Raw genomic sequence first — 25,440 nt, forward strand, 5'->3', positions numbered from 1 at the left:
ACTGTCCAGGACAGAGGTAGCCCCTGCTGGATTGGCTCCACATTCATTCCCTCCACCACCAATGTTCAGTCACAGAAGTGTGTACCATCGATAAGATGGACTGCAGAAATTCACCAAAGGTCCTCAGACAGCACCTTCCAAACCCCCGGCCTCTTCCGTCTTGGAGGACAAGGGCAGCAGATACATGGGAAAACCAACCCCTGCAAGATAACCCCTCCAAACCACTCACCTTCCCGACTTGGAAATACATAGGACCGTTCTTTTTGTGTGGCTGCACCAGACTCTTGGAATTCCCTCCCTCACACAAAATGGCTTGCAGCGTCTCAGGGAGGCAGCTCACTTCCCCTTTTCTTGAGAATCAACTCAGGTCAGGCAATAAATATTCGCTGAGCCAATGATGCCCAGGCCCCGTGCAGGAACAGGAGCTGCGTGCTGTGAGAGCTCAGATCCTTTCCTTTTGAGACTGCAACCTGCAAATTGGACCGATAGAGCGGAGGGTGTTTTACACTTTGAAATCATGTCCTAATGTTGCCAAGCACACGTGACAGTGTTGCCTTTGGTCCCTTGTGGTGCAGTGGTTGTGTCCCTACCTGTGAGCTGGAAGGCCAGGTCTGAACTTCCACCTGTTCCAGAGGTGTCTCATAACACAGCATGCTGGAAAACTAGGTGGAGTGTTGCTTTCTGAAGCAGTAACAGGGAGGATGGAACCCGAGCATCACCAATGTCTTTTGAGTTCAGGAGATTTTGCCCGACAACAGCCCTCTGCTTGGGTTCAGTGCTCGATGTTAAAGCTCTGTGTTCAAGGGCAGCAGGTCAGAACAAACCTCCAGCACCTGCAAACAGAAAGCATCCATCGCTCTCTCCCTGCATGGGGAGGTGGGGGAACAAGATGCAAAACCTTAAAAGCCACACACGCAGATGACAAACAACATGAATTCGACTGGGGCAACACTACTATTATAGGACAAGCCAAACAGAGAACAGCCAGGGAATTCCTAGAGGCATGGCACTCATCCACAGATTCTATCAGCAAACACATTGACCTGGACCCAATATACCGACCACAGCAGCGGACAGCCGGAACTGACAACCGGAAGCGGCAGAGACAAACCACTATAAATGCCGGAGGAAACATCACAGAAGCGCTTCACAGGAGGTTCCCAAGCACTGAGGATGTCACCTAGACAGGGGACAAAACGTTTGCAACACAAATTCCCAGCTCGGCGAACAGAACCACAACAATGAGCACCCGAGCTACAAATCTTCTCCCAAACTTTGAACCTTAAAAGAATGAATTAAGAAACAAGGAAGACTCAAATTCATCTCGACGACCATCGAATCAAAAAATGACCGTCACCATTGCAAAAATAATCACAAGCATTATCAGAAATTAACTCTTCACTTGTGCTGTGGGTCTCTGATCCTCAAACCTGCTTATCCTCTCGATATTTTATCACCCATAATATACGTGTTAAACCAACTGTATTAAGCATGATTGAATCTACCCGTGTGTGTATTCGGGGTTTTGGAGTTTTATGGTGCAGAGTGGTTGATTGGGAATCCTTTCAGTGCGTGCTCTTGTTTAAGAGTAAACATGGGGTAATATTATTTATTATTTTGCTGTTGACAAAACCTGCTGTGAGTTGCTCCTGTCCCGAGTAGCAGGAGGCCAGGCAAACTGGTCATTTGGGGAGGGTCTGACTGGGGTTTTCGACATCTTGTGGTAGCCTGTGTGACTGTGGAGCACGATCGTCGGCTCACTCTACGTCGTGACCATGGACACACCCAGTAAACCAGGAAAGAATCGCAGAGGTTGGTAACCTCAAAATCAAAACAGGATTGATGCCAGAGAGATGCAGCGGGTGTGGAGAGAAAACACAGTCAACAATTGGGAAAGATGGGATAGAGGGTAAAAATGGAGCTGTGGGGGCAAGGGAGGGAAGGAGTAAGCAATAGCCCAGAGAGCAAACGAGAGAGAGTGAGAGAGAGAGAGAGAGAGAGAACATGAGAGAGCGAGAGTGAGGCAGACTAGCAGTCGAGCAGATGAAGGGATGTATAATGGTGAGCCTGGAAGGACGAAACACTGCTGATGTGAACCATCAGTGGGTGAAAACAGCCCAGGTGATGACAAGAGCTGAAAATGTGTGGCTGGAAAAGCGCAGCAGGTCCGGCAGCATCCAAGGGGCAGGAGAATCGACGTTTCGGGCATGAGCGCTTTGTCAGGAATGATTCCTGAAGAAGGGCTCATGCCCGAAACGTCGATTCTCCTGCCCCTTGGATGCTGCGCTTTTCCAGCAACACATTTTTCAGCTCTGATCTCCAGCATCTGCAGTCCTCACTTTCTCCATGTGATGACAAAGCCTAGTGAGTGGGAATGGGGGAAAAGAGGTACCAGAGAATACTGGGCAGTTTTCCTGTATTATTCATCCATAGGATGAGGGGGTCACTGGCTAGGCCAGCACTTAGTCTCCATCCCGAGGTGCCCAGAGGGCTGTTACTTCACATGTCGGCCACAGCAGGAAAGGTTGGCAGCTTCCTTCCCTAAAGAACATTGTGGCTTTTCCAACATTCGACAGTGGATTCACAGTCACCATGAGGCACTTACTTTCAGATCTTACCGAGTTCAAATTCCATTATCTGCCGTGATGGGACATGAACGCGGGTTCCCTGGAAATTACCTGGGTCTCTGGATTAACAGCCTGGTGCTCCCCTAAACACAGGAGGATACATTCAGGAAAGTGTTCACCCAATTGTCCCTGAATTACTATCATCAGCTGTATCTTTGTTCCATTTGGCTTCAGGAATTCCTGCCAGACCCCCTCCCCCCTGTTACGCTTTGGACCAATGAATCCTCTCGGTACAGGTTTGACCTGAAATGGTGTTATGACAATGATCATAAATGAAGAGTTGACCCTCTTACTCCTGGTAACAATCTCACAGATAGTCAAACCTCAGGGAGCAGTTACCCGGTGTCCACTTTGAATCTACCTGTTCGGTTTGCAATGCTGCACCGGGATTGCTTCGGTAAATTGCTGCATTCACTCAATATCATTATCGTTAACGTACATCTCTTCTCAAGAGCCTTAAACTGACTGACAGCACAGCTTTACATGACTGAGGTCGGGGACCCGGGGACCCTTAAATTCATCATCCATATCTTCCACCTTCGGGAGTTTCTTTTCAGCAATTTTGGACTGTTCTTTAGTTCAGAATGCTGCAATGTGGGGAGTGAGGGCACTGTGACCCTCCCCCAGACACTGCAATGTGGGGAGTGAGGGCACTGTGACCCTCCCCCAGACACTGCAATGTGGGGAGTGAGGGCACTGTGACCCTCCCCCAGACACTGCAATGTGGGGAGTGAGGGCACTGTGACCCTCCCCCAGACACTGCAATGTGGGGAGTGAGGGCACTGTGACCCTCCCCCAGACACTGCAATGTGGGGAGTGAGGGCACTGTGACCCTCCCCCAGACACTGCAATGTGGGGAGTGAGGGCACTGTGACCCTCCCCCAGACACTGCAATGTGGGGAGTGAGGGCACTGTGACCCTCCCCCAGACACTGCAATGTGGGGAGTGGGGAGTGAGGGCACTGTGACCCTCCCCCAGACACTGCAATGTGGGGAGTGAGGGCACTGTGACCCTCCCCCAGACACTGCAATGTGGGGAGTGAGGGCACTGTGACCCTCCCCCAGACACTGCAATGTGGGGAGTGAGGGCACTGTGACCCTCCCCCAGACACTGCAATGTGGGGAGTGAGGGCACTGTGACCCTCCCCCAGACACTGCAATGTGGGGAGTGAGGGCACTGTGACCCTCCCCCAGACACTGCAATGTGGGGAGTGAGGGCACTGTGACCCTCCCCCAGACACTGCAATGTTGAGAGTGAGGGGAGTGGGGAGTGAGGGCACTGTGACCCTCCCCCAGACACTGCAATGTTGAGAGTGAGGGGAGTGGGGAGAGAGGGCACTGTGACCCTCCCCCAGACACTGCAATGTGGGGAGTGAGGGCACTGTGACCCTCCCCCAGACACTGCAATGTGGGGAGTGAGGGGAGTGGGGAGAGAGGGCACTGTGACCCTCCCCCAGACACTGCAATGTGGGGAGTGAGGGCACTGTGACCCTCCCCCAGACACTGCAATGTGGGGAGTGGGGAGTGAGGGCACTGTGACCCTCCCCCAGACACTGCAATGTGGGGAGTGAGGGGAGTGGGGAGTGAGGGCACTGTGACCCTCCCCCAGACACTGCAATGTGGGGAGTGAGGGGAGTGGGGAGTGAGGGCACTGTGACCCTCCCCCAGACACTGCAATGTGGGGAGAGAGGGCACTGTGACCCTCCCCCAGACACTGCAATGTGGGGAGTGAGGGAACTGTGACCCTCCCCCAGACACTGCAATGTGGGGAGTGAGGGGAGTGGGGAGTGAGGGCACTGTGACCCTCCCCCAGACACTGCAATGTGGGGAGTGAGGGGAGTGGGGAGTGAGGGCACTGTGACTCTCCCCCAGACACTGCAATGTGGGGAGTGAGGGGAGTGGGGAGTGAGGGCACTGTGACCCTCCCCCAGACACTGCAGTGTGGGGAGTGAGGGGAGTGGGGAGTAAGGGCACTGTGACCCTCCCCCAGACACTGCAATGTGGGGAGTGAGGGGAGTGGTGAGTGAGGGCACTGTGACCCTCCCCCAGACACTGCAATGTGGGGAGTGAGGGGAGTGGGGAGTGAGGGCACTGTGACCCTCCCCCAGACACTGCAATGTGGGGAGTGAGGGGAGTGGGGAGTGAGGGAACTGTGACCCTCCCCCAGACACTGCAATGTGGGGAGTGGGGAGTGAGGGCACTGTGACCCTCCCCCAGACACTGCAATGTGGGGAGTGGGGAGTGAGGGCACTGTGACCCTCCCCCAGACACTGCAATGTGGGGAGTGAGGGGAGTGGGGAGTGAGGGAACTGTGACCCTCCCCCAGACACTGCAATGTGGGGAGTGAGGGGAGTGGGGAGTGAGGGAACTGTGACCCTCCCCCAGACACTGCAATGTGGGGAGTGGGGAGTGAGGGCACTGTGACCCTCCCCCAGACACTGCAATGTGGGGAGTGGGGAGTGAGGGCACTGTGACCCTCCCCCAGACACTGCAATGTGGGGAGTGAGGGGAGTGGGGAGTGAGGGCACTGTGACCCTCCCCCAGACACTGCAATGTGGGGAGTGAGGGCACTGTGACCCTCCCCCAGACACTGCAATGTGGGGAGTGAGGGGAGTGGGGAGTGAGGACACTGTGACCCTCCCCCAGACACTGCAATGTGGGGAGTGAGGGCACTGTGACCCTCCCCCAGACACTGCAATGTGGGGAGTGAGGGCACTGTGACTCTCCCCCAGACACTGCAATGTGGGGAGTGAGGGGAGTGGGGAGTGAGGACACTGTGACCCTCCCCCAGACACTGCAATGTGGGGAGTGAGGGGAGTGGGGAGTGAGGGCACTGTGACCCTCCCCCAGACACTGCAATGTGGGGAGTGAGGGGAGTGGGGAGTGAGGGAACTGTGACCCTCCCCCAGACACTGCAATGTGGGGAGTGAGGGGAGTGGGGAGTGAGGGCACTGTGACCCTCCCCCAGACACTGCAATGTGGGGAGTGGGGAGTGAGGGCACTGTGACCCTCCCCCAGACACTGCAATGTGGGGAGTGAGGGGAGTGAGGGCACTGTGACTCTCCCCCAGACACTGCAATGTGGGGAGTGGGGAGTGAGGGCACTGTGACTCTCCCCCAGACACTGCAATGTGGGGAGTGGGGAGTGAGGGCACTGTGACCCTCCCCCAGACACTGCAATGTGGGGAGTGAGGGGAGTGGGGAGTAAGGGCACTGTGACCCTCCCCCAGACACTGCAATGTGGGGAGTGAGGACACTGTGACCCTCCCCCAGACACTGCAATGTGGGGAGTGGGGAGTAAGGGCACTGTGACCCTCCCCCAGACACTGCAATGTGGGGAGTGGGGAGTAAGGGCACTGTGACCCTCCCCCAGACACTGCAATGTGGGGAGTGAGGGAACTGTGACCCTCCCCCAGACACTGCAATGTGGGGAGTGAGGGGAGTGGGGAGTGAGGGCACTGTGACCCTCCCCCAGACACTGCAATGTGGGGAGTGGGGAGTGAGGGCACTGTGACCCTCCCCCAGACACTGCAATGTGGGGAGTGAGGGGAGTGGGGAGTGAGGGCACTGTGACCCTCCCCCAGACACTGCAATGTGGGGAGTGAGGGGAGTGGGGAGTGAGGGCACTGTGACCCTCCCCCAGACACTGCAATGTGGGGAGTGGGGAGTGAGGGGAGTGGGGAGTGAGGGCACTGTGACCCTCCCCCAGACACTGCAATGTGGGGAGTGAGGGCACTGTGACCCTCCCCCAGACACTGCAATGTGGGGAGTGAGGGGAGTGGGGAGTGAGGGCACTGTGACCCTCCCCCAGACACTGCAATGTGGGGAGTGGGGAGTGAGGGGAGTGGGGAGTGAGGGAACTGTGACCCTCCCCCAGACACTGCAATGTGGGGAGTGGGGAGTGAGGACACTGTGACCCTCCCCCAGACACTGCAATGTGGGGAGTGGGGAGTAACCCTCTGACACTGACTGGAGAGACTGCGGCTGCGCACGTGATCTCCCACCCAGCCTGCTGTACGCATGCGCCCCTCGATTTTATTTTCCCACCTCCTCTTCCCTGTGCCGACGCTGTGTGCCCTCACTCTGAGAAGAAGTGGAGAGCGTGCTGACGTCATTGCGCGACTCGCTTGGCGTTGATTGGCGCGTTCCACCGACCAATAAGACAAGCCTCCTTGCCGGAGGGCCTGCCCCCATTATGATGGACATTTTATCGAACCAACTGGCTCGGCTCCAACCCATTGCGGTGGGGAGGATTCCTGCCTCCACCGTTGTTTCGCGTCCCTGCTGTAATAGGGCGATACGCGCGTGTGGGCCGGACCACTCATTGATTGACACCCCTTCCTACCAATCAACATGCAGATACCCCCCCATTGCCTCTGCATGCCGTTTGTTTCACCCACTCATGGTTGGATGCAGCCTGTGGCCCAACCTGTTGCGATTGGTCCGTTGTTGGAGTGACACCCGTCGCCGACGAATCGCTTGTCCGTCCTCCTTCCCCCATCGCATGGGCGCTCAGCCATTGGCTCGCTGCGTGACGGGGCGGGTGTCTTCCCTGAACCATTGTTGACCACTCACGTCCCCTTGATGGGCGCGCAGTCCGTCCAATGGAATCTCTCTCCCTGTCTTCATAGCCATTGGGGGACCGTGAAGGCCGTCGCCGCGGCTACCTTGACTGACGCCATTTCTAACCAATAGGGCCGCCGGCTCCACGTCGGTGGGCTGGCCCTCCCTTGACCGACGTGCGTCCCGTCCAATGGCCATCGTTTCCGTCTCTAGTGGGCGTTCCTCACTCGGCCGACGTGCGCCTCCACCAATGGACATCCCGGACGTCACTGGGAGGTCCACCGTCGGCCGTCGGTCCTCCAGCCAGTGAGCGAGCTGGGTGTGGGGAAGGGGGCGGGGATTGTGCTCCTGAGGGCTGGCTGCCTGCAGGCCCCTGGTTGCAGTCTCCCTCCTTTTGGGGAGGAGTTTAGGGCTTTGCATTGTCCCTGTTGCAAAAAAATAGAAAGGGGTAAAAAGGAGGATTGTGTAGGGGGTAGGATGCCCCTGAGGCCTGCTCTGTATTTACCTGCCTGCTCATCCCCTGGTGATGCATGTGCACCTCCTTTTTGTTGATCTTTATTTGGTTTGCATGAGCAGCCAGTAGCAGCAGGGGCACCAGGGCAGCCCCAGTGCATCAGGGAGGCCTCTTGTGGCAATATAGAAGTGGGTCCCTGCCTTCCCCTGCCCCAGCAACGAAGACCTTGGAGTGTGGGCAAAGCCAGGAGCAAGGGAAAGAGCCAGGAGCATTCCCCCCTCCTGCTCCATGTGAGTATCCCGGGCATGTGCGTGCACCTTGGACACATCTCCTCATTCCCCCCTCCTCTTTGAGCCCCCTGTCTGCTGACCCGGTGGGTGCCCAGGTGGTCAGGAGCCTGGACCGTGGACGGGGCTGGGGCTGGGGCTGGGGCTGGGGCTGTGGTGGGAGGTGTGCGGGGGTGGTTGGCGGAATTGCAGCCCTGACGTCCCCGCTGCGTGGCGGGACCAGGTACCAGTGGGTGGTGGGGTGGGTAGGCGATGATAGGCCAGACCGCTCTTGCCCCCCCGTGAAGCCTTTCCCTCGGGGACTGGTCTGCGGGGTTTCAGTTTGGGGCGGTCGGCGGTTGGAGGGGTGGTGCTCCAGTCGAACGGGAGGTCAAACTGTGCAGCAGACGAAGGGGCTGCACATCTTGGGCTTAGAAGGTCAGGGTTGTTCAAGCAGGGGTTTCCAGGGAGGAAGGGGGACCTGGTAGGGCAGGTGGAAAGGAAATGTTCCTGCTTGTCACGGGGATGGTGGTAAGGGTGCAGCAATGTGCACCTCGGATGTAATTTTCCAAATCTTCCCTAGACCCAAGGAGAGTCCCATTATGTTGCAAAATAGTGGATGTGAGTATTTATTCACGTAAAATAACTTGGGAGATAGAAAGCAGGCAATCACAGGCCAGTTGGTTTAACGTCTGTCCTGGAAACATAGAAAATAGGAGCTGGAGTAGATCATTCAGTCTTTCAAATCTGCTCCAGTATTCAGTCAGAGCATGCTCGATCATCAGATCAATCGCTGGTTTGTTCCTCCCCGCCACACACACACACACACACGGATAAATCAGGGAGAGAGGGATATAAACCCTGGGGAAACACACACACACACACACACACACACACACACGGATAAATCAGGGAGAGGGGGATATAAACCCTGGGGAAACACACACACGGACACACACACACCTTTGATTGCTGTCATTGGGAAAATGTCAAACTATTATCAAAGATACATGTGCTCCTTACTGCATGGGACTCAGAAAAGTGCATGATTATTGGGCAGGGGTGCTACAATTTTAAACCAGGAGGTCATATTGAACCAGTATTTTGGAGTTCCTTGAGGGAGTGGTGAATGGAACAGCTAACTGGATACTATCCTTTATCACAAAAGGAACTGGACATGAAAAGAAGGAATTTCTGCTTCAGTTATATGGGGCATTGGTGCGATCACATCTCCAATACGGTGCGCAGTCTTGACCTCCTTATTTAAGGAAAGATGTAAATGCATTGGAGGTGACTCACTGGTGTGAGTGAGTTGCCTTAAGAGCAAAAATTGAATGGACTGAAGCAGAACAAAGAACTTTGAATGCTGGAAATCTGAAACAAAACCAGAGATTGCCGGGGAGGCCTATCAAGTTTGATAGTATCTGTGGCGAGAGAAAAGCAAAAGTTAATGTTTTGAGCCCAGTGGCCATTGTAATGCAGTCATAGTCACATGAAACAGGCCCCTGACCCACCATGTCTATGCTGACCAACAAATACCAAACTGTATTAATCCCGTTTGCTTGCACTTGGTCAGTGGCTGACTATGCAGTGGTGTTTTAAGTGTTCATCCCGATGCTACTTAAATGTTGCCAGAGTACCTCCTTCATCACCTTCTTAGAACATAGAAAGGTACAGCACAGAACAGGCCGTTTCGCCACAGTCTTGTGCTGAGGATTAATCCTAATGTAAAATAAAATAACTTAACCTACACACCCCTCATTTCACTGCTATCCATGTGCATGTGTGGGAGTCGCTTAAATGTCTCTAATGACTCTGCTTCCAGCACCACTGGCAACGCATTCTTGGGCAGCACGTTCCATATTCCTACCACCCTCTGGGTGAAAACCTTTCTTTCTCCGATCTCCTCTGAACTGCTTACTCCGTTCCTTAAACCTGTGCATCCTGGGTCATGACCTACTCTACTGTCGCCTCTCAGACAGATTCCTGCTGCCTCTGCTCCAGGGGAAAACAAACCCAACCTTAGGCAACCTCTCCTCGCAGCAGCCTTTTCATTCCAGGCCCACCCTGGTAAGAATCTCCTCTGCACATTCGCCAGGGTAATCGCACCACGCAGTACTATTGGTGACCAGAACTGCACACAGCATTCCGTCTGTCGCCTCACCAATGGTTTATCAAGCCTTTACAAGACTTCTTTGCTCCTATATCGTATGTCTTGGCTAATGAAGGCAAACAGCCTATCTGCCACCTTCGCCACCCTGTCTATGCTGCCACCTTTATGGCCTTGTACACCAAGTTACCCTTGTTCCTCACTCCTCCCTAGGGACTACCATTCACTTTGTGTGTCTTTCCCTGATTAGACCTCCCAAAGTACATCACCTCCCACTGAGCAGGATGACATTCCGTCTGCCATCGCTCTGCCCAGTTTGCCAGCTGATCGATATCAGACTGGAGCCTGAGACCATCCTCCTGGGTATATATCACCTCTGAGCCAGGAAGCCTAGGCTTGAGCCCCCAACTGGTCCAGAGGCGGACAATGCCATCTCTGAACAGGTTGGATTAGAAAATATGCGGGGCAGGCCGGTGTTTGATCCTGAATGGTCTTCAGAAGGTGGGCAGGGAAAGGATGTTTCCTCTTGTCACTCATCCCAGAATGAGGTTTGGACAGGGTCTGGGGGGGGCGAGTATCTTTTTAAAAATTGTGGATCACCCTTACAGGGCAAACGCAGGGAGAATTCTCTTCACGGAGAGTTGTGAGACGTTGGAACACTCTCTGCCTTGGAAAGTGGTGAATGGGGATGGGGGGAATTGTTAAATATTTTAAGTCGGAGGTGGGTAGATTGTTGAGGCAAGGAATTGAACATGATTGGGAGTATTGGAATTTTGAACAGAAACAGATGATCTTATTGCCTGGCAGGGCAGGCTTAAGGAGGGCAATAGCCTTCTGCTCCTAATTTGTAAGTAACGTGCTGTAGATACAAGGGATACAGTGGAGGTACTGTATTTAGAGTTACAGATGGCCGTTTATGAGGTATTGCATCCAAGGTCAGTGTAAATTATAAACACTCATGGTGTAGGGCATAGGACGAGGAGAGGGAATAAAAGTAGGCTGTTTAATAGAAAGCAGAGAGCAGGAATAAATGGAACTTTTTTGGGTGACAGGGTGTCATGAATGTAGACGTCAGTGCTGGGACCTCAACTCTTTACTGGAAAATGGGAAACCTTCAGGAATGAGATAATAAGAATCCAGAGAAAGTGTATTCCCGTTAAGGTGAAAGGAAAGGGTGGTAGATACAGGGAATGCTGGATGACTAAAGAAATTGAGGAGAAAGTGAGGACTGCAGATGCTGGAGATCAGAGCTGAAAATGTGTTGCTTGAAAAGAGCAGCAGGTCAAGCAGCATCCAAGGAACAGGAGATTCAACATTTCGGGCATAAACCTGAAGAAGGGCTTATGCCCGAAACATCGAATCTCCTGCTCCTTGGATGCTGCCTGACCTGCTACGCTTTTCCAGCAACACATTTTCAGTAAAGAAATTGAGGGTTTGGTTAAGAAAAAGAAGGAAGCATAGACAGGATAGATCGAGTAAATCCTGAGAAGAGTATAAAGGCAGTAGGAGTATATTTAAGAGGGAAATCAGGAGGGCAAAACGAGGACATGAGATAGCTTTGGCAAATAGGGTTAAGGAGAATCCAAAAGGTTTTTGCAAATACATTAAGGACAAAAGGGTAGCTAGGGAGAGAAGAGGGCCCCCTCAAAGATCAGCAAGGCAGCCTTTGTGTGGAGCCACAGAAAATGGGGGAGATACTAAATGAATATTTTGCATCAGATGTTTACTGTGGAAAAGGATATGGAAGATATAGACTGTAGGAAAATAGATGGTGGCACCTTGCGAAATGTCCAGATTACAGAGGAGGAAGTGCTGGAGATCTTGAAACGGTTAAAGGTGGATAAATCCCCAGGACCTGATCAGGTGTACCCGAGAACTCTGTGGGAAGCTAGGGAAGTGATTGCTGGGCCTCTTGCTGAGATATTTGTATCATCGATAGTCACAGGTGAGGTGCCGGAAGACTGGAGGTTGGCGAACGTGGTGCCACTGTTTAAGAAGGGCGGTAAGGACAAGCCAGGGAACTATAGACCAGTGAGCCTGACCTCCATATTGGAGGGAATCCTGAGGGACAGGATACAATTATTTAGAAAGGCAAGGACTGATTAGGGATAGTCAACACGGCTTCGTGCGTGGGAAATCATGTCTCACAAACTTGATTGAGTTTTTTGAAGAAGTAACAAAGAAGATTGATGAGGGCAGAGCAGTAGATGTGATCTATATGGACTTCAGTAAGGCATTCGACAAGGTTCCCCATGGGAGACTGGTTAGCAAGGTTAGGTTTCATGGAATACAGGGAGAGCTATTTGGATATAGAACTGGCTCAAGGGTAAAAGACAGAGGTGGTGGAGGGTTGTTTTTCAGACTGGAGGCCTGTGACCAGTGGAGTGCCACAAGGATCGGTGCTGGGCCCTCTACTTTTTGTCATTTACATAAATGATTTGGATGCGAGCATAAGAGGTATAGTTAGTAAGTTTGCAGATGACACCAAAATTGGAGGAGTAGTGGACAGCAAAGATGGTTACCTCAGATTACAACAGGATCTGGACCAGATGGGCCAATGGGCTGAGAAGGGGCAGATGGAGTTTAATTCAGATAAATGCGAGGGGCTGTATTTTGGGAAAGCAAATCTTAGCAGGACTTATACACTTAATGGTAAGTCCTAGGAAGTGTTGCTGAAGGTTGGAGTGCAGGTTCATAGCTCCTTGAAAGTGGAGTCGCAGGTCGATAGGATAGTGAAGAAGGCATTTGATATGCTTTCCTTTATTGGTCAGTGTATTGAGTACAGGAGTCGGGAGGTCATGTTGCGGCTGTACAGAACATTGGTTAGGCCACTGTTGGAATATTGCGTGCAATTCTGATCTCCTTCCTATTGGAAAGATGTTGTGAAACTTGAAAGCGTTCAGAAAAGATTTACAAGGATGTTGCCAGGGTTGGAGGATCTGAGCTACAGGGAGAGGCTGAACAGGCTGGGGCTGTTTTCCCTGGAGCGTCGGAGGCTGAGGGGTGACCTTGTAGAAGTTTACAAAATTATGAGGGGCATGGATAGGGTAAATAGACAAAGTCTTTACCCCCTGGGGTTGGGGAGACCAGAACTAGAGGGGCATAGGTTTAGAGAGGGGAAAGATATTAAAGAGACCTAAGGGGCAACTTTTTCACGCAGAGGGTGGTATGTGTGGGGAATGAGCTGCCAGAGGAAGTGGTGGAGGTTAGTACAATTGCAACATTTAAGAGGCATTTGGATGGGCATATGAATAGGAAGAGTTTGGAGGAATATGGGCCAGGTGCTGGCAGGTGGGACTAGATTGGGTTGGGATATTTGGTCGGCATGGATGGGTTGGGTCGAAGGGTCTGTTTCCATGCTGTATATCTCTATGGCTCTGATTTATAGAAATGACGTGAATGTTTGGACTAAATGTGTGTTAGCTACATTTGCTGCTGATGACACAATGATAGGTAGGAAAATGAGGCTACAAAGACATAAAAATAGATTGTGTGGGTGGGACAGGACCTTGCAAATGGAATGTGATGAGGGGAAATGCAAAATCATCCTTTTTTTGGCAGACAGAATTTTGAAATAATTATAAATGGTGAGAGATTTAAAAGTTTTGAGATGCAGAGGGATTTAGGTGCCTGAATGCATGATTCACAGAAGGTTGGTATGGAGATACAGCAAGGAATTGGGAAAACGAGTAAGATTGTAGGATGTTACATTTCAATGTGAGGGGAATTGAATGCAAGAGTAGGGTGGTTATACTTTGGCGATACAGTGCATTGGTGAGACGAGATGGCACTGGTCACCATCCTTACGGAATGATACATAGAGGCATATAGCACGGAAACAGACGCTGCAGTCCAACCAGCCCATGTCGAACATAATCGCAAACTAGATAGGCCCACTTGCCTGCTCCTGGCCCACGTTCCTCCAAACCTTTCCAATTCACCTATCCCTATCTATCCAAATATCTTCTAAACAATGCAACTGTCTCCACATCCACCACTTTCTCTGGCCACCCTCTGTGTGAAGGGGTTAATCCTCAGGTCCCTTTTAGACTTTCCCTCCTTGCTTTCAACCTATGCCCCTCTAGTTGTGCACTTGCCCACCCCAGGGGAAAACTTTACATTATTGATATCCCTTGCGGTTTTGTAAACCTCTGTAAGGTCACCCCTCAGCCTCCGACGCTCCAGGGAAAACAGCCCCAGCCCGGTCAGCCTCTCCCTGTAGCTCAAACTCTCTATTCTCAGCAACATCCTGGGAAATCCTTTTGTGAACCTGCTCCAGTTTAATAATATCCTTCTCACAACAGGACATCCAGGACTGGACACAGTACCCCAGAAGAGGCCTCATCAACGTGACGATCCAACTCCGACACTTAAAGGTCTGAGCAATGAAGGCAAGCGTGCTAAACACCTTCTTAACCATCTTATGTGATGCAAATGTCAAAGATTTGAGTCCCTGAACCCCGAGATCGCTCTGCTACAACATTACCCAAGACCCTACTTTTAATATCTAAGCCTTGTTTTCGTCCTTCCAATATGTAATTCCTTGCAATTATCCAAATTGAACTCCCATTTGACACTCTTCAGCCCATTGACTCCATTGTTAAGGTCTCTTTGTAATCTGAGGTAACGTTCCTCACTGCTCACTTTACCACCAATCTTGGTGTGATCTGCAAACGTACTAACCATGCTTATTAAATTCCCATGTAAATAATTTACATAAATGACAGATAAAAGTGGACCAGCACCTATCCCTGTGGAACATTGCTGGTCACAGGTATCCAGTCTGAAAAACCGCCCTCCCCTGTCGCTCTCTGTTGCCTGGGCCGAGCGTGAACCCAGTAATCTACAGTTAATCTCATGGCTCATGGGGCCAAATCTCCCTATCTCCATAACTTAGTCCAGCCCCCACAACCCCTCCCTATCTCTGTAATCCCCTCTGGCCCCTAGACCCCCTCCCTCGCTCTGTCACCCACCTCCAGCCCCTACACCCCCTCCCTATCTCTGTCACCCACCTCCAGCCCCTACACCCCCTCCCTATCCCTGTAACCCCCTCCGGCCCCTACACCGCCTCCCGATCTCTGTAATCTCCTCCAGCCCTTACTTCCCCTCCCTATCTTTGTAACCCCCCTACACCCCCTCCCTATCTCTGTAACCCCCCTACACCCCCTCCCTATCTCTGTAACCCCCCTACACCCCTTCCCTATCTCTGTAACCCCCCTACACCCCCTCCCTATCTCTGTAACCCCCCCTACACCCCCTCCCTATCTCTGTAACCCCCTACACCCCCTCCCTATCTCTGTAACCCCCCTACACCCCCTCCCTATCTCTGTAACCCCCTACACCCCCTCCCTATCTCTGTAACCCCCTACACCCCCTCCCTATCTCTGTAACCCCCTACACCCCCTCCCTATCTCTGTAACCCCCCCTACACCCCCTCCCTGTCCCTGTAACCCCCTACACCCCCTCCCTATCTCTGTAACCCCCCCTACACCCCCTCCCTGTCCCTGTAACCCCCTACACCCCCTCCCTATCTCTGTAAGCCCCTACACCCCCTCCCTATCTCTGTAACCCCCCCTACACCCCTCCCTGTCCCTGTAACCCCCTATACCCCCTCCCTATCTCTGTAAGCCCCTACACCCCCTCCCTATCTCTGCAAGCCCCTCCAGCTATAATAAACCTCCCTATCTGCTTGCAGTTTTCCAAATATGGTCTGACCAGAACCTGGTACGGCCTCAGCAGTCCATCCCTGTTCTTGTATTTGAACCCTGTTGAAGTGAATGCTAATGTTGCATTTACTATCCTTAATGTTAACCTTGACAGAATCTTGAAATTAGATTTCTAAGTTCCTTTAAGCTTCAGAATATAGTCTGTGCCTTTATTCTGCCTGCCACCACATATCGCCGTACACCTTCCAGTATTATATTCCATTTGCTATTCCTTTACCCCATTCTTCCAGCCTGTCCGTCTGCCGCCTCTCAGCCTCCTCAACACTATCTTGGTGTCATCCACAGGTTTAGTAAAGATGCCCTCAGTTCCTTCATCCAGATTGTGAATGTATAATGTGAATAGTTGTGGTCCCAACACAGACCCCTCTGCAGATCTCCACATTCTGACAATGACCCCTCTCAGGTCCATGCCCCCCTACAACCCACCCTCCCATCCTGGCACTTTCCCCTGCCACCGCAGGAACTGTAAAACCTGTGCCCACACCTCCTCCCTCACCTCTATCCAAGGCCCTAAAGGAGCCTTCCACATCCATCAAAGTTTTACCTGCACAACCACTAATATCCGTTGCTCCCAATGCAGTCTCCTCTACATTGGGGAGACAGAGCGCTTTAGGGAACATCTCCGGGACACCCGCACCAATCAACCACACCGCTCTGTGGTCCAACATTTCAACTCCCCCTCCCACTCTGTCGAGGACATGGAGGTCCTGGGCCTCCTTCACCGCCGCTCCCTCACCACCAGACGCCTGGAGGAAGAACACCTCATCTTCCGTCTCGGAACACTTCAACCCCAGGGCATCAATGTGGACTTCACCAGTCTCCTCATTTCCCCTTCCCCCACCTCACCCTAGTTCCAAACGTCCAGCTCAGCACTGTCCCCATGACTTGTCCGGACTTGTCCTACCTGCCTAGCTCCTTTTCCACCTATCCACTCCACCCTCCTCCCTGACCTATCACCTCCAGGTCAGGCAGCATCCAAGGAATAGGAAATTCGACGTTTCGGGCATAAGCCCTTCATCAGGAATGAGGAGAGTGTGCCAGGCAGGTTAAGATAAAAGGTAGGGAGGAGGGACTTGGGGGAGGGGCGATGGAGATGTGATAAGTGGAAGGAGGTCAAGGTGAGGGTGATAGGCCGGAGTGGGGTGGGGGCGGAGAGGTTAGGAAGAAGATTGCAGGTTAGGAGGGCGGTGCTGAGTTCAAGGGATTTGACTGAGACAAGGTGGGGGGAGGGGGAATGAGGAAACTGGAGAAATCTGAGTTCATCCCTTGTGGCTGGAGGGTTCCCAGGCGGAAGATGAGGCGCTCCTCCTCCAACCGTCGTGTTGTTATGGTCTGACGATGGAGGAGTCCAAGGACCTGCATGTCCTCGGTGGAGTGGGAGGGAGAGTTAAAGTGTTGAGCCACGGGGTGGTTGGGTTGGTTGGTCCGGGCATCCCAGAGGTGTTCTCTGAAGCGTTCCGCAAGTAGGCGGCCCGTCTCCCCAATGTAGAGGAGGCCACATCGGGTGCAGCGGATGCAATAGATGATGTGTGTGGAGGTACAGGTGAACTTGTGGCGGATATGGAAGGATCCCTTGGGGCCTTGGAGGGAAGTGAGTGTGGAGGTGTGGGCGCAAGTTTTACATTTCCTGCGTTTGCAGGGGAAGGTGCCGGGAGTCCTTGCGGAACGCTGATGGGGGAGGGGAGGGGAGGGAAATATATCCCTGGTGATGGGGTCCGTTTGGAGGTGGCGGAAATGACGGCGGATGATACGTTGTATATGGAGGTTGGTGGGGTGGTAGATGAGAACCAGTGGGGTTCTGTCTTGGTGGCGGTTGGAGGAGCGCCCCACCCCACCAACCTCCGTATACAACGTATCATCCGATGTCATTTCCGCCACCTCCAAACGGACCCCACCACCAGGGATATATTTCCTTCCCCTTCCCTATCAGCGTTCCGCAAGGACCACTCCCTTCGTGACTCCCTCGTCAGGTCCACACCCCCCCACCAACCCAACCTCCACCCCCGGCACCTTCCCCTGCAACCGCAGGAAATGTAAAACTTGCGCCCACACCTCCACACTCACTTCCCTCCAAGGCCCCAAGGGATCCTTCCATATCCACCACAAGTTCACCTGTACCTCCACACACATCATCTATTGCATCTGCTGCACCCGATGTGGCCTCCTCTACATTGGGGAGACGGGCCGCCTACTTGCGGAACGCTTCAGAGAACACCTCTGGGATGCCCGGACCAACCAACTCAACCACCCCGTGGCTCAACACTTTAACTCTCCCTCCCACTCCACCGAGGACATGCAGGTCCTTGGACTCCTCCATCGGCAGAACATAACAACACGACGGCTGGAGGAAGAGCGCCTCATCTTCCGCCTGGGAACCCTCCAACCACAAGGGATGAACTCAGATTTCTCCAGTTTCCTCATTTCCCCTCCCCCCACCTTGTCTCAGTCAAATCCCTTGAACTCAGCACCGCCCTCCTAACCTGCAATCCTCTTCCTAACCTCTCCGCCCCCACCCCACTCCGGCCTATCACCCTCACCTTGACCTCCTTCCACCTATCACATCTCCATCGCCCCTCCCCCAAGTCCCTCCTCCCTACCTTTTATCTTAGCCTGCCTGGCACCCTCTCCTCAATTCTGATGAAGGGCTTATGCCCGAAACGTCGAATTTCCTGTTCCTTGGATGCTGCCTGACCTGCTGCGCTTTAACCAGCAACACATTTTCAGCTGTGATCTCCAGCATCTGCAGACCTCATTTTTTACCCTGTCACCTCCATCCCCTCCCCCACTCACCCATTGTACTCTATGCTCCCCTCTCCCCACCCCCACCCTCCCTCTAGCTTATCTCTCCACCCTTCAGGCTCTCTGCCTTTATTCCTGATGAAGGGCTTTTGCCCGAAACGTCGGTTTCGCTGCTCGTTGGATGCTGCCTGAACCGCTGTGCTCTTCCAGCACCACTGATCCAGAACCTAACACCATTGACTTGAATCTTACATGGCAGACTTCTGAAGAGCATTAGTGAACCAGACAGGGTTTTTGACAACTCTATGTGGCCTTTCCACCATCACTGAGATTGGATTTTCTCGGTTGAAGTTAAATTCCACCAGTTGTCGCTATTAACTGGGATAATCGCGAGCAGCCAGAGATGATTCACTCGGCTGGTCCTGGGGACGGAGGGGGCTGTCTGAGAGTCACTCAGTTGGGGACCTGGACCCCTTGGGAGTTTAGGAAAATGAGAGGTGACTGGATTGAAACGGACAAGATCCTTAGGGAAGGGGGAGAGAGTTGGACAGGGGGCGATGGGGAGAGGTTGGTCCCCCTCTTCCCCACCTCCTCGTGTGGGTGAGTCTGGCACCCAGAGGGGCATCATCTCAGAATAAGGGGGGGGTGACCCCCATTGAAGACCGAGATGGGGAGGAATTCCTTCACTCTCCGAGGGTGGGGTGGGGGGAGTGAATCTGTGGGATTCTTTACCTCAAAGAGGAGTCGGGGGGCTGGGGCATAGAGGGTATTCAAGGCTGAGACAGAGAGAGAGGGAGGGAGGGGTTTTTAATCAGGAAGGGGGGGAATGGAGGGGAAAAGGGACAGGCAGCAAAGTCAAGTGGGGGATGATCAGATCAGTCACAATCTTATTGAATGGTGGAGCAGGCTCGATGGGCTGAATGGCCTACTCCTGCCCCTCTGATGGTGTTAGTGTGGAGGGATTACCAGACTGGAAACGGAGCAAGCAGCAGTGTGCTTGGGCTGATGTGGGGGCAGTGGGGGGATGATCTGTGTCAGTAGGAAGCTCTTCAGTTGTCATTTGCTTTTCTCCCTCCAATGTTCCATCCCTCACTCTTTGCATTGTATTTTCTCTTTCTCTCTCTCTCTCTCTCTCTCTCTCTCTCTCTCTCTCTCTCTCCCCCCCCCTCTTTCTTTCTCTGTCTCCCTCCTTGTCTGTGTCTTCGTGTGTCCCTCTCTCACTCTCACTGTCTGTGTCTTTCTCTCTCTTGCTCTGTATCGTTGTCTCTCTCTCTCTCTCTCTCTGTCTCTCTGTCTGTCTTCATCTCACTCTCTCTGTCTGTGTCTTTGTCTCTCTCTCTGTCTGTGTCTTTGTGTCTCTCTGTGTCTCTCTGTCTATCTCTCTCTGTGCCTTCGTGTCTCTGTCTCTCTCTCTCTGTCTGTCTCTCTCTATCTCTATCTCTGTCTCTCTCTCTGTGTCTTCGTCTCTCTCTCTCTCTCTCTCTGTCTGTCTTCGTCTCACTCTCTCTGTGTGTCTTTATCTCTCTCCTGTCTGTGTCTTTGTGTATGTCTCTCTCTGTGTCTTTCTGTCTCTCTGTCTATCTCTCTCTGTGCCTTCGTGTCTCTGTCTCTCTCTCTCTGTCTGTCTCTCTCTATCTCTATCTCTGTCTCTCTCTCTGTGTCTTCGTCTCTCTCTCTCTCTCTCTCTGTCTGTCTTCGTCTCACTCTCTCTGTGTGTCTTTATCTCTCTCCTGTCTGTGTCTTTGTGTATGTCTCTCTCTGTGTCTTTCTGTCTCTCTGTCTATCTCTCTCTATGTGCCTTTGTGTCTTTCTCTCTCTCTCTTTCTCTTTCTCTGTCTCTATCTCTCTCTCTCTGTCTGATTGTGTGTCTGTCTGTGTCTCCCTCTCTCTCCATGTCTTTGCCTTTGTCTCTCTGTCCCCCTCTTGCTCTCGTACGCTCTCACTCTGTCTGTGTCTTCGTCTCTTTCTCTCATACTCTTTCCCCCCCACACCCCCACCGTTCCTGTCGTCCCCTCTCTGCCCCCTGTCTGTTCCTGTGAAGGATGCTGCGGACGGAGGACTTGCCGGTGGCCAGTTCTGGAGGGCCGGAGTGCGGTGACCGGAGGGAGCTGGAGAAGCTGTACATCTGCTCAGGCTGCGGCCTGGCCTTCACTCCATCGTCAGGGCAACCGGGCCACAAGTGCGCGCGGCCAGAAGCGTACCCGCAGCAGGAAGAGCAGCGCCATCGCCTCCTGTACCCGGGGCCGGAGGAGGATGAGGAGGAGGAGGAAGGTGGAGGAGGAGCTGGCTCGGTGCCTGGCCAGCCCTTTGTGTGCGGGGGCTGCGGCCTGGTGTTCTCCCGGCCCACCGAGCGGGAAGCCCACGGCTGCGGCCACCACCTGCAGCGCCCCTGTCACTTTGTCTACCCGTCTCCGCCTCCCCCGCCGCCTCTCCCCCAGCCGCTGCCCCTGCCCCGGAGGCACGGGGTGCCCGGGCCTGGCAAGCTGTACCCTTGCCTGGCCTGCGGCCGGGTCTTCGGCCGCTCGTCCAACCTGGCCCGGCACCGGCGCAGCCACACTGGGGCCCAGCCTTACCAGTGCGGCGACTGCGGCAAGCGGTTCAACTACCCGTCGGAGCTGGAGACCCACCAGCGGGTGCACACCGGCGAGCGGCCCTTCACCTGCGCCGTCTGCGGCAAGGGCTTCACCCAGTCGTCCAACCTGCTGACCCACCAGCGGGTGCACACCGGCGAGCGGCCCTTCACCTGCTCGCTGTGCGGCAAGGGCTTCACCTGCTCCTCCAAGCTGCTGACCCACCACCGGGTGCACACCGACGAGCGGCCCTTCTCCTGCCCGGTCTGCGGCAAGCGCTTCAAGAGCTCCAAGGAGCTGATGATGCACCAGCGCATCCACACCGGCGAGCGGCCCTTCCGCTGCCAGCACTGCGACAAACGCTTCACCCGCTCGTCCGACATGCTGACCCACCAGCGGGTGCACACCGACCGCCGGCCCTTCTGCTGCCCGGCCTGCGGCAAGCGCTTCAAGAGCTCCAAGGAGCTGATGCAGCACGAGCGGGTGCACACCGACGAGCGGCCCTTCCTGTGTGGCCTCTGCCCCAAGCGCTTCATGTACTCCTCCAACCTGCTGAGGCACCAGCGGATCCACCTGGAGAGGGCCGAGGCCAGGCCCCCACCTCCTCCTCCTCCTCCTCCTCCTCTCCCTGCCGCCCCGGTCCCTCTGCCAGCCCCCCGCTCGCCGCCACACCTCGATGTTCTGCTACGGCCTGACTGCTGAGGGCGGACACGCGGGACAGGCCGGCTGGAGGGAAGGCACTGACGGTAAGAGAGAGAGCCGCAGCAGGAGCCAGGGATGGGGGAGGAAGGTGGAAGAGTGGGCGTGGTGGGGGAGGGGGGGAAGATAGTGCCAGGATGTGGTCAGGGATGGTGTGAGGGAATGAGAGAGGGGAGGGGTGGCAGGAAGGAGTGAGGGAGAGAGAGATGGCGTGAGGGGAAGGCGAGAGAGAGAGATGGCGTGAGGAAAGGCAAGAGAGAGAGATGGCGTGAGGAAAGGCAAGAGAGAGAGAGAGATGGCATGAGGGAAAGAGAGAGAGAGATGGCGTGTGGGGGAAGGCGAGAGAGAGAGATGGCGTGAGGAAAGGCAAGAGAGAGAGAGATGGCGTGAGGAAAGGCAAGAGAGAGAGAGAGATGGCATGAGGGAAAGAGAGAGAGAGATGGCGTGTGGGGGAAGGCGAGAGAGAGAGATGGCGTGAGGAAAGGCAAGAGAGAGAGAGATGGCATGAGGGAAAGAGAGAGAGAGATGGCATGAGGGAAAGAGAGAGAGAGATGGCGTGAGGGGGAAGGCGAGAGAGAGAGATGGCGTGAGGAAAGGCAAGAGAGAGAGAGATGGCATGAGGGAAAGAGAGAGAGAGATGGCATGAGGGAAAGAGAGAGAGAGATGGCGTGTGGGGGAAGGCGAGAGAGAGAGAGAGAGATGGCGTGAGGGGGAAGGCGAGAGAGAGAGAGATGGCGTGAGGGGGAAGGCGAGAGAGAGAGAGATGGCGTGAGGGGGAAGGCGAGAGAGAGAGAGATGGCGTGAGGGGGAAGGCGAGAGAGAGAGAGAGAGATGGCGTGTGGGGGAAGGCGAGAGAGAGAGAGAGATGGCGTGTGGGGGAAGGCGAGAGAGAGAGAGAGAGATGGCGTGTGGGGGAAGGCGAGAGAGAGAGAGAGATGGCGTGAGGGGGAAGGCGAGAGAGAGAGAGATGGCGTGTGGGGGAAGGCGAGAGAGAGAGATGGCGTGTGGGGGAAGGCGAGAGAGAGAGAGATGGCGTGTGGGGGAAGGCGAGAGAGAGAGAGATGGCGTGTGGGGGAAGGCGAGAGAGAGAGAGATGGCGTGTGGGGGAAGGCGAGAGAGAGAGAGATGGCGTGTGGGGGAAGGCGAGAGAGAGAGAGATGGCGTGTGGGGGAAGGCGAGAGAGAGAGAGATGGCGTGTGGGGGAAGGCGAGAGAGAGAGAGATGGCGTGTGGGGGAAGGCGAGAGAGAGAGAGATGGCGTGTGGGGGAAGGCGAGAGAGAGAGAGAGAGATGGCGTGTGGGGGAAGGCGAGAGAGAGAGAGAGATGGCGTGAGGGGGAAGGCGAGAGAGAGAGAGATGGCGTGTGGGGGAAGGCGAGAGAGAGAGAGAGAGATGGCGTGTGGGGGAAGGCGAGAGAGAGAGAGAGATGGCGTGAGGGGGAAGGCGAGAGAGAGAGAGATGGCGTGTGGGGGAAGGCGAGAGAGAGAGAGATGGCGTGTGGGGGAAGGCGAGAGAGAGAGAGATGGCGTGTGGGGGAAGGCGAGAGAGAGAGAGATGGCGTGTGGGGGAAGGCGAGAGAGAGAGATGGCGTGTGGGGGAAGGCGAGAGAGAGAGAGATGGCGTGTGGGGGAAGGCGAGAGAGAGAGAGATGGCGTGTGGGGGAAGGCGAGAGAGAGAGAGATGGCGTGTGGGGGAAGGCGAGAGAGAGAGAGATGGCGTGTGGGGGAAGGCGAGAGAGAGAGAGAGATGGCGTGTGGGGGAAGGCGAGAGAGAGAGAGAGATGGCGTGTGGGGGAAGGCGAGAGAGAGAGAGATGGCGTGAGGGGGAGGGTGGAAGAGAGAGATGGCGTGTGGGGGAAGGCGAGAGAGAGATGGCGTGAGGGGGAGGGTGGAAGAGAGAGATGGCGTGTGGGGGAAGGCGAGAGAGAGATGGCGTGTGGGGGAAGGCGAAAGAGAGAGAGATGGCGTAAGGAAAGGCAAGAGAGAGAGAGAGATGGCATGAGGGAAACAGAGAGAGAGAGGTGGGTTGAGGGGGAAAGCGAGAGAGAGGGAGACCGCGTGAGGGAATGAGAGAGAGTCGGCGTGAGGGAACGAGAGAGAGAGAGAGAGAGAGACGACGTGAGGGAACGCGAGAGAGACAGAAACAGCGTGAGGGATAGGGAGAGAGAGACAGCATGAGAAAACGAGAGAGAGAGACGGCGTGAGGGATCAAGAGAGACGGCTTGACGGAACGAGAGAGAAAGAAAGATGGCGTGAGGGAACGAGAGAGAGAAAGACGGCGTGAGGGAACGAGAGAAAGAGAGAGACGGCGTGAGGGAACGAGAGAGAGAGTGAGAGAGACAACGTGAGAGAATGACAGAGATGGCATGAGAGAACGAGAGAGAGCAAGACAGCGTGAGGGAACGAGAGAGAGAGATGGCGTGAGGGAATTAAAGCGAGAGAGAGAGAGAGAGAGATGGTGTGAGGGATCGCGTGAGAGAGACGGCGTGAGGGAACAAAAGAGAGGGAGGCGGCGTGAGGGAATTAAAGCGAGAGAGAGAGAGCGAGATGGCGTGAGGGAACGAGAGAGAGAGAGCGAGACGGCGTGAGGGATAGAGAGAGAGAGAGAGTGAGAGAGAGACGGCGTGAGGGATTGCGAGAGAGAGAGAGAGACGGCGTGAGGCATCGCGTGAGGGAGAGAGAGAGACACACAGCGTGAGGGATAGAGAGAGAGAGAGAAAGAGATGGCGTGAAAGATCACGAGAGAGAGACAGTGTGAGGCATCGCGAGAGAGAGGAGACGGTGTGAGGGATCACGAGAGAGAGAGACGGCATGAGGGAACGAGAGAGAGAGAGAGAGAGAGAGTGAGAGACTGCGTGAGGGAGCGACAGAGAGACTGCGGGAGGGATCGCCCGAGAGAGAGAGAGACGGCGTGAGGCATTGTGTGAGGGAGAGAGAGAGACACGGCGTGAGGGATAGAGAGAGACGGCGTGAGGGATAGAGAGAGACGGCGTGAGGGAACGAGAGAGATCGAGAGAGCGAGACGGCGTGAGGGAGCAAGAGTGAGAGAGACGGCGTGAGGGATCGAGAGAGAGACAGCGTGAGGGAATGACAGATGGCATGAGGGAACGAGAGAGCAAGACGGCGTGAGGGAACGAGATAGAGAGAGCAAGACGGCATGAGGGAATGACAGATGGCATGAGGGATCGAGAGAGAGAGAGAGACGGCGTGAGGGAACGACGAGAGAGCGAGACGGCATGAGGGATAGAGAGAGAGAGATGGCGTGCGGGGTAGAGAGAGAGATGGAGTGAGGGATAGAGAGAGAGAGATGGCGTGCGGGGTAGAGAGCGAGAGAGACGGCGTGAGGGATCGAGAGAGAGAGAGAGAGAGAGATGGCGTGAGGGATTGCGAGAGAGAGAGAGATGGCGTGAGGGATCGTGTGAGGGATAGACCGAGACGGTATGAGGGAACGAGAGAGAGAGAAAGACGGCGTGAGGAGTATAGAGAGAGAGAGAGAGAGAGAGAGACGGTGTGAGGGAACGAGAGAAAGAGAGAGAGATGGCGTGAGGGGTAGAGAGAGAGAGAGAGATGGCGTGAGGGAGCAAGGGTGAGAGAGAGAGACGGCATGAGGGATTGCGAGGGGGAGAGAGAGATGGCGTGAGGGATAGAGAGAGAGAGATGGCGTGCGGGGTAGAGAGAGAGATGGCGTGA

The 25,440-nt window shown here is 54.5% G+C and overlaps 1 protein-coding gene across 2 annotated transcripts in view; it reads left to right on the forward strand.

Moving 5' to 3' along the window:
• Positions 1-7,585: 7,585 nt before the first annotated feature.
• Positions 7,586-25,440, forward strand: part of LOC132807641 (zinc finger protein 664-like) — a 68,789-nt gene continuing 50,934 nt past the window's right edge. The window contains exons 1-3 of one of the 2 annotated variants that reach the window (XM_060821688.1): positions 7,586-7,932; positions 14,323-14,409; positions 20,525-21,799. In XM_060821688.1, the coding sequence (XP_060677671.1) occupies positions 20,526-21,755 (1,230 nt within the window). In that variant the 5' untranslated portion in view covers positions 7,586-7,932; positions 14,323-14,409; position 20,525 and the 3' untranslated portion in view covers positions 21,756-21,799. The remainder of the gene's footprint in view (positions 7,933-14,322; positions 14,410-20,524; positions 21,800-25,440) is intronic. The other variant, XM_060821689.1, reaches the window with a different exon arrangement.

Source organism: Hemiscyllium ocellatum (genome assembly GCF_020745735.1).
Source record: "Hemiscyllium ocellatum isolate sHemOce1 chromosome 27 unlocalized genomic scaffold, sHemOce1.pat.X.cur. SUPER_27_unloc_2, whole genome shotgun sequence".
In the NCBI taxonomy this organism is placed as follows: Eukaryota; Metazoa; Chordata; class Chondrichthyes; order Orectolobiformes; family Hemiscylliidae; genus Hemiscyllium; species Hemiscyllium ocellatum.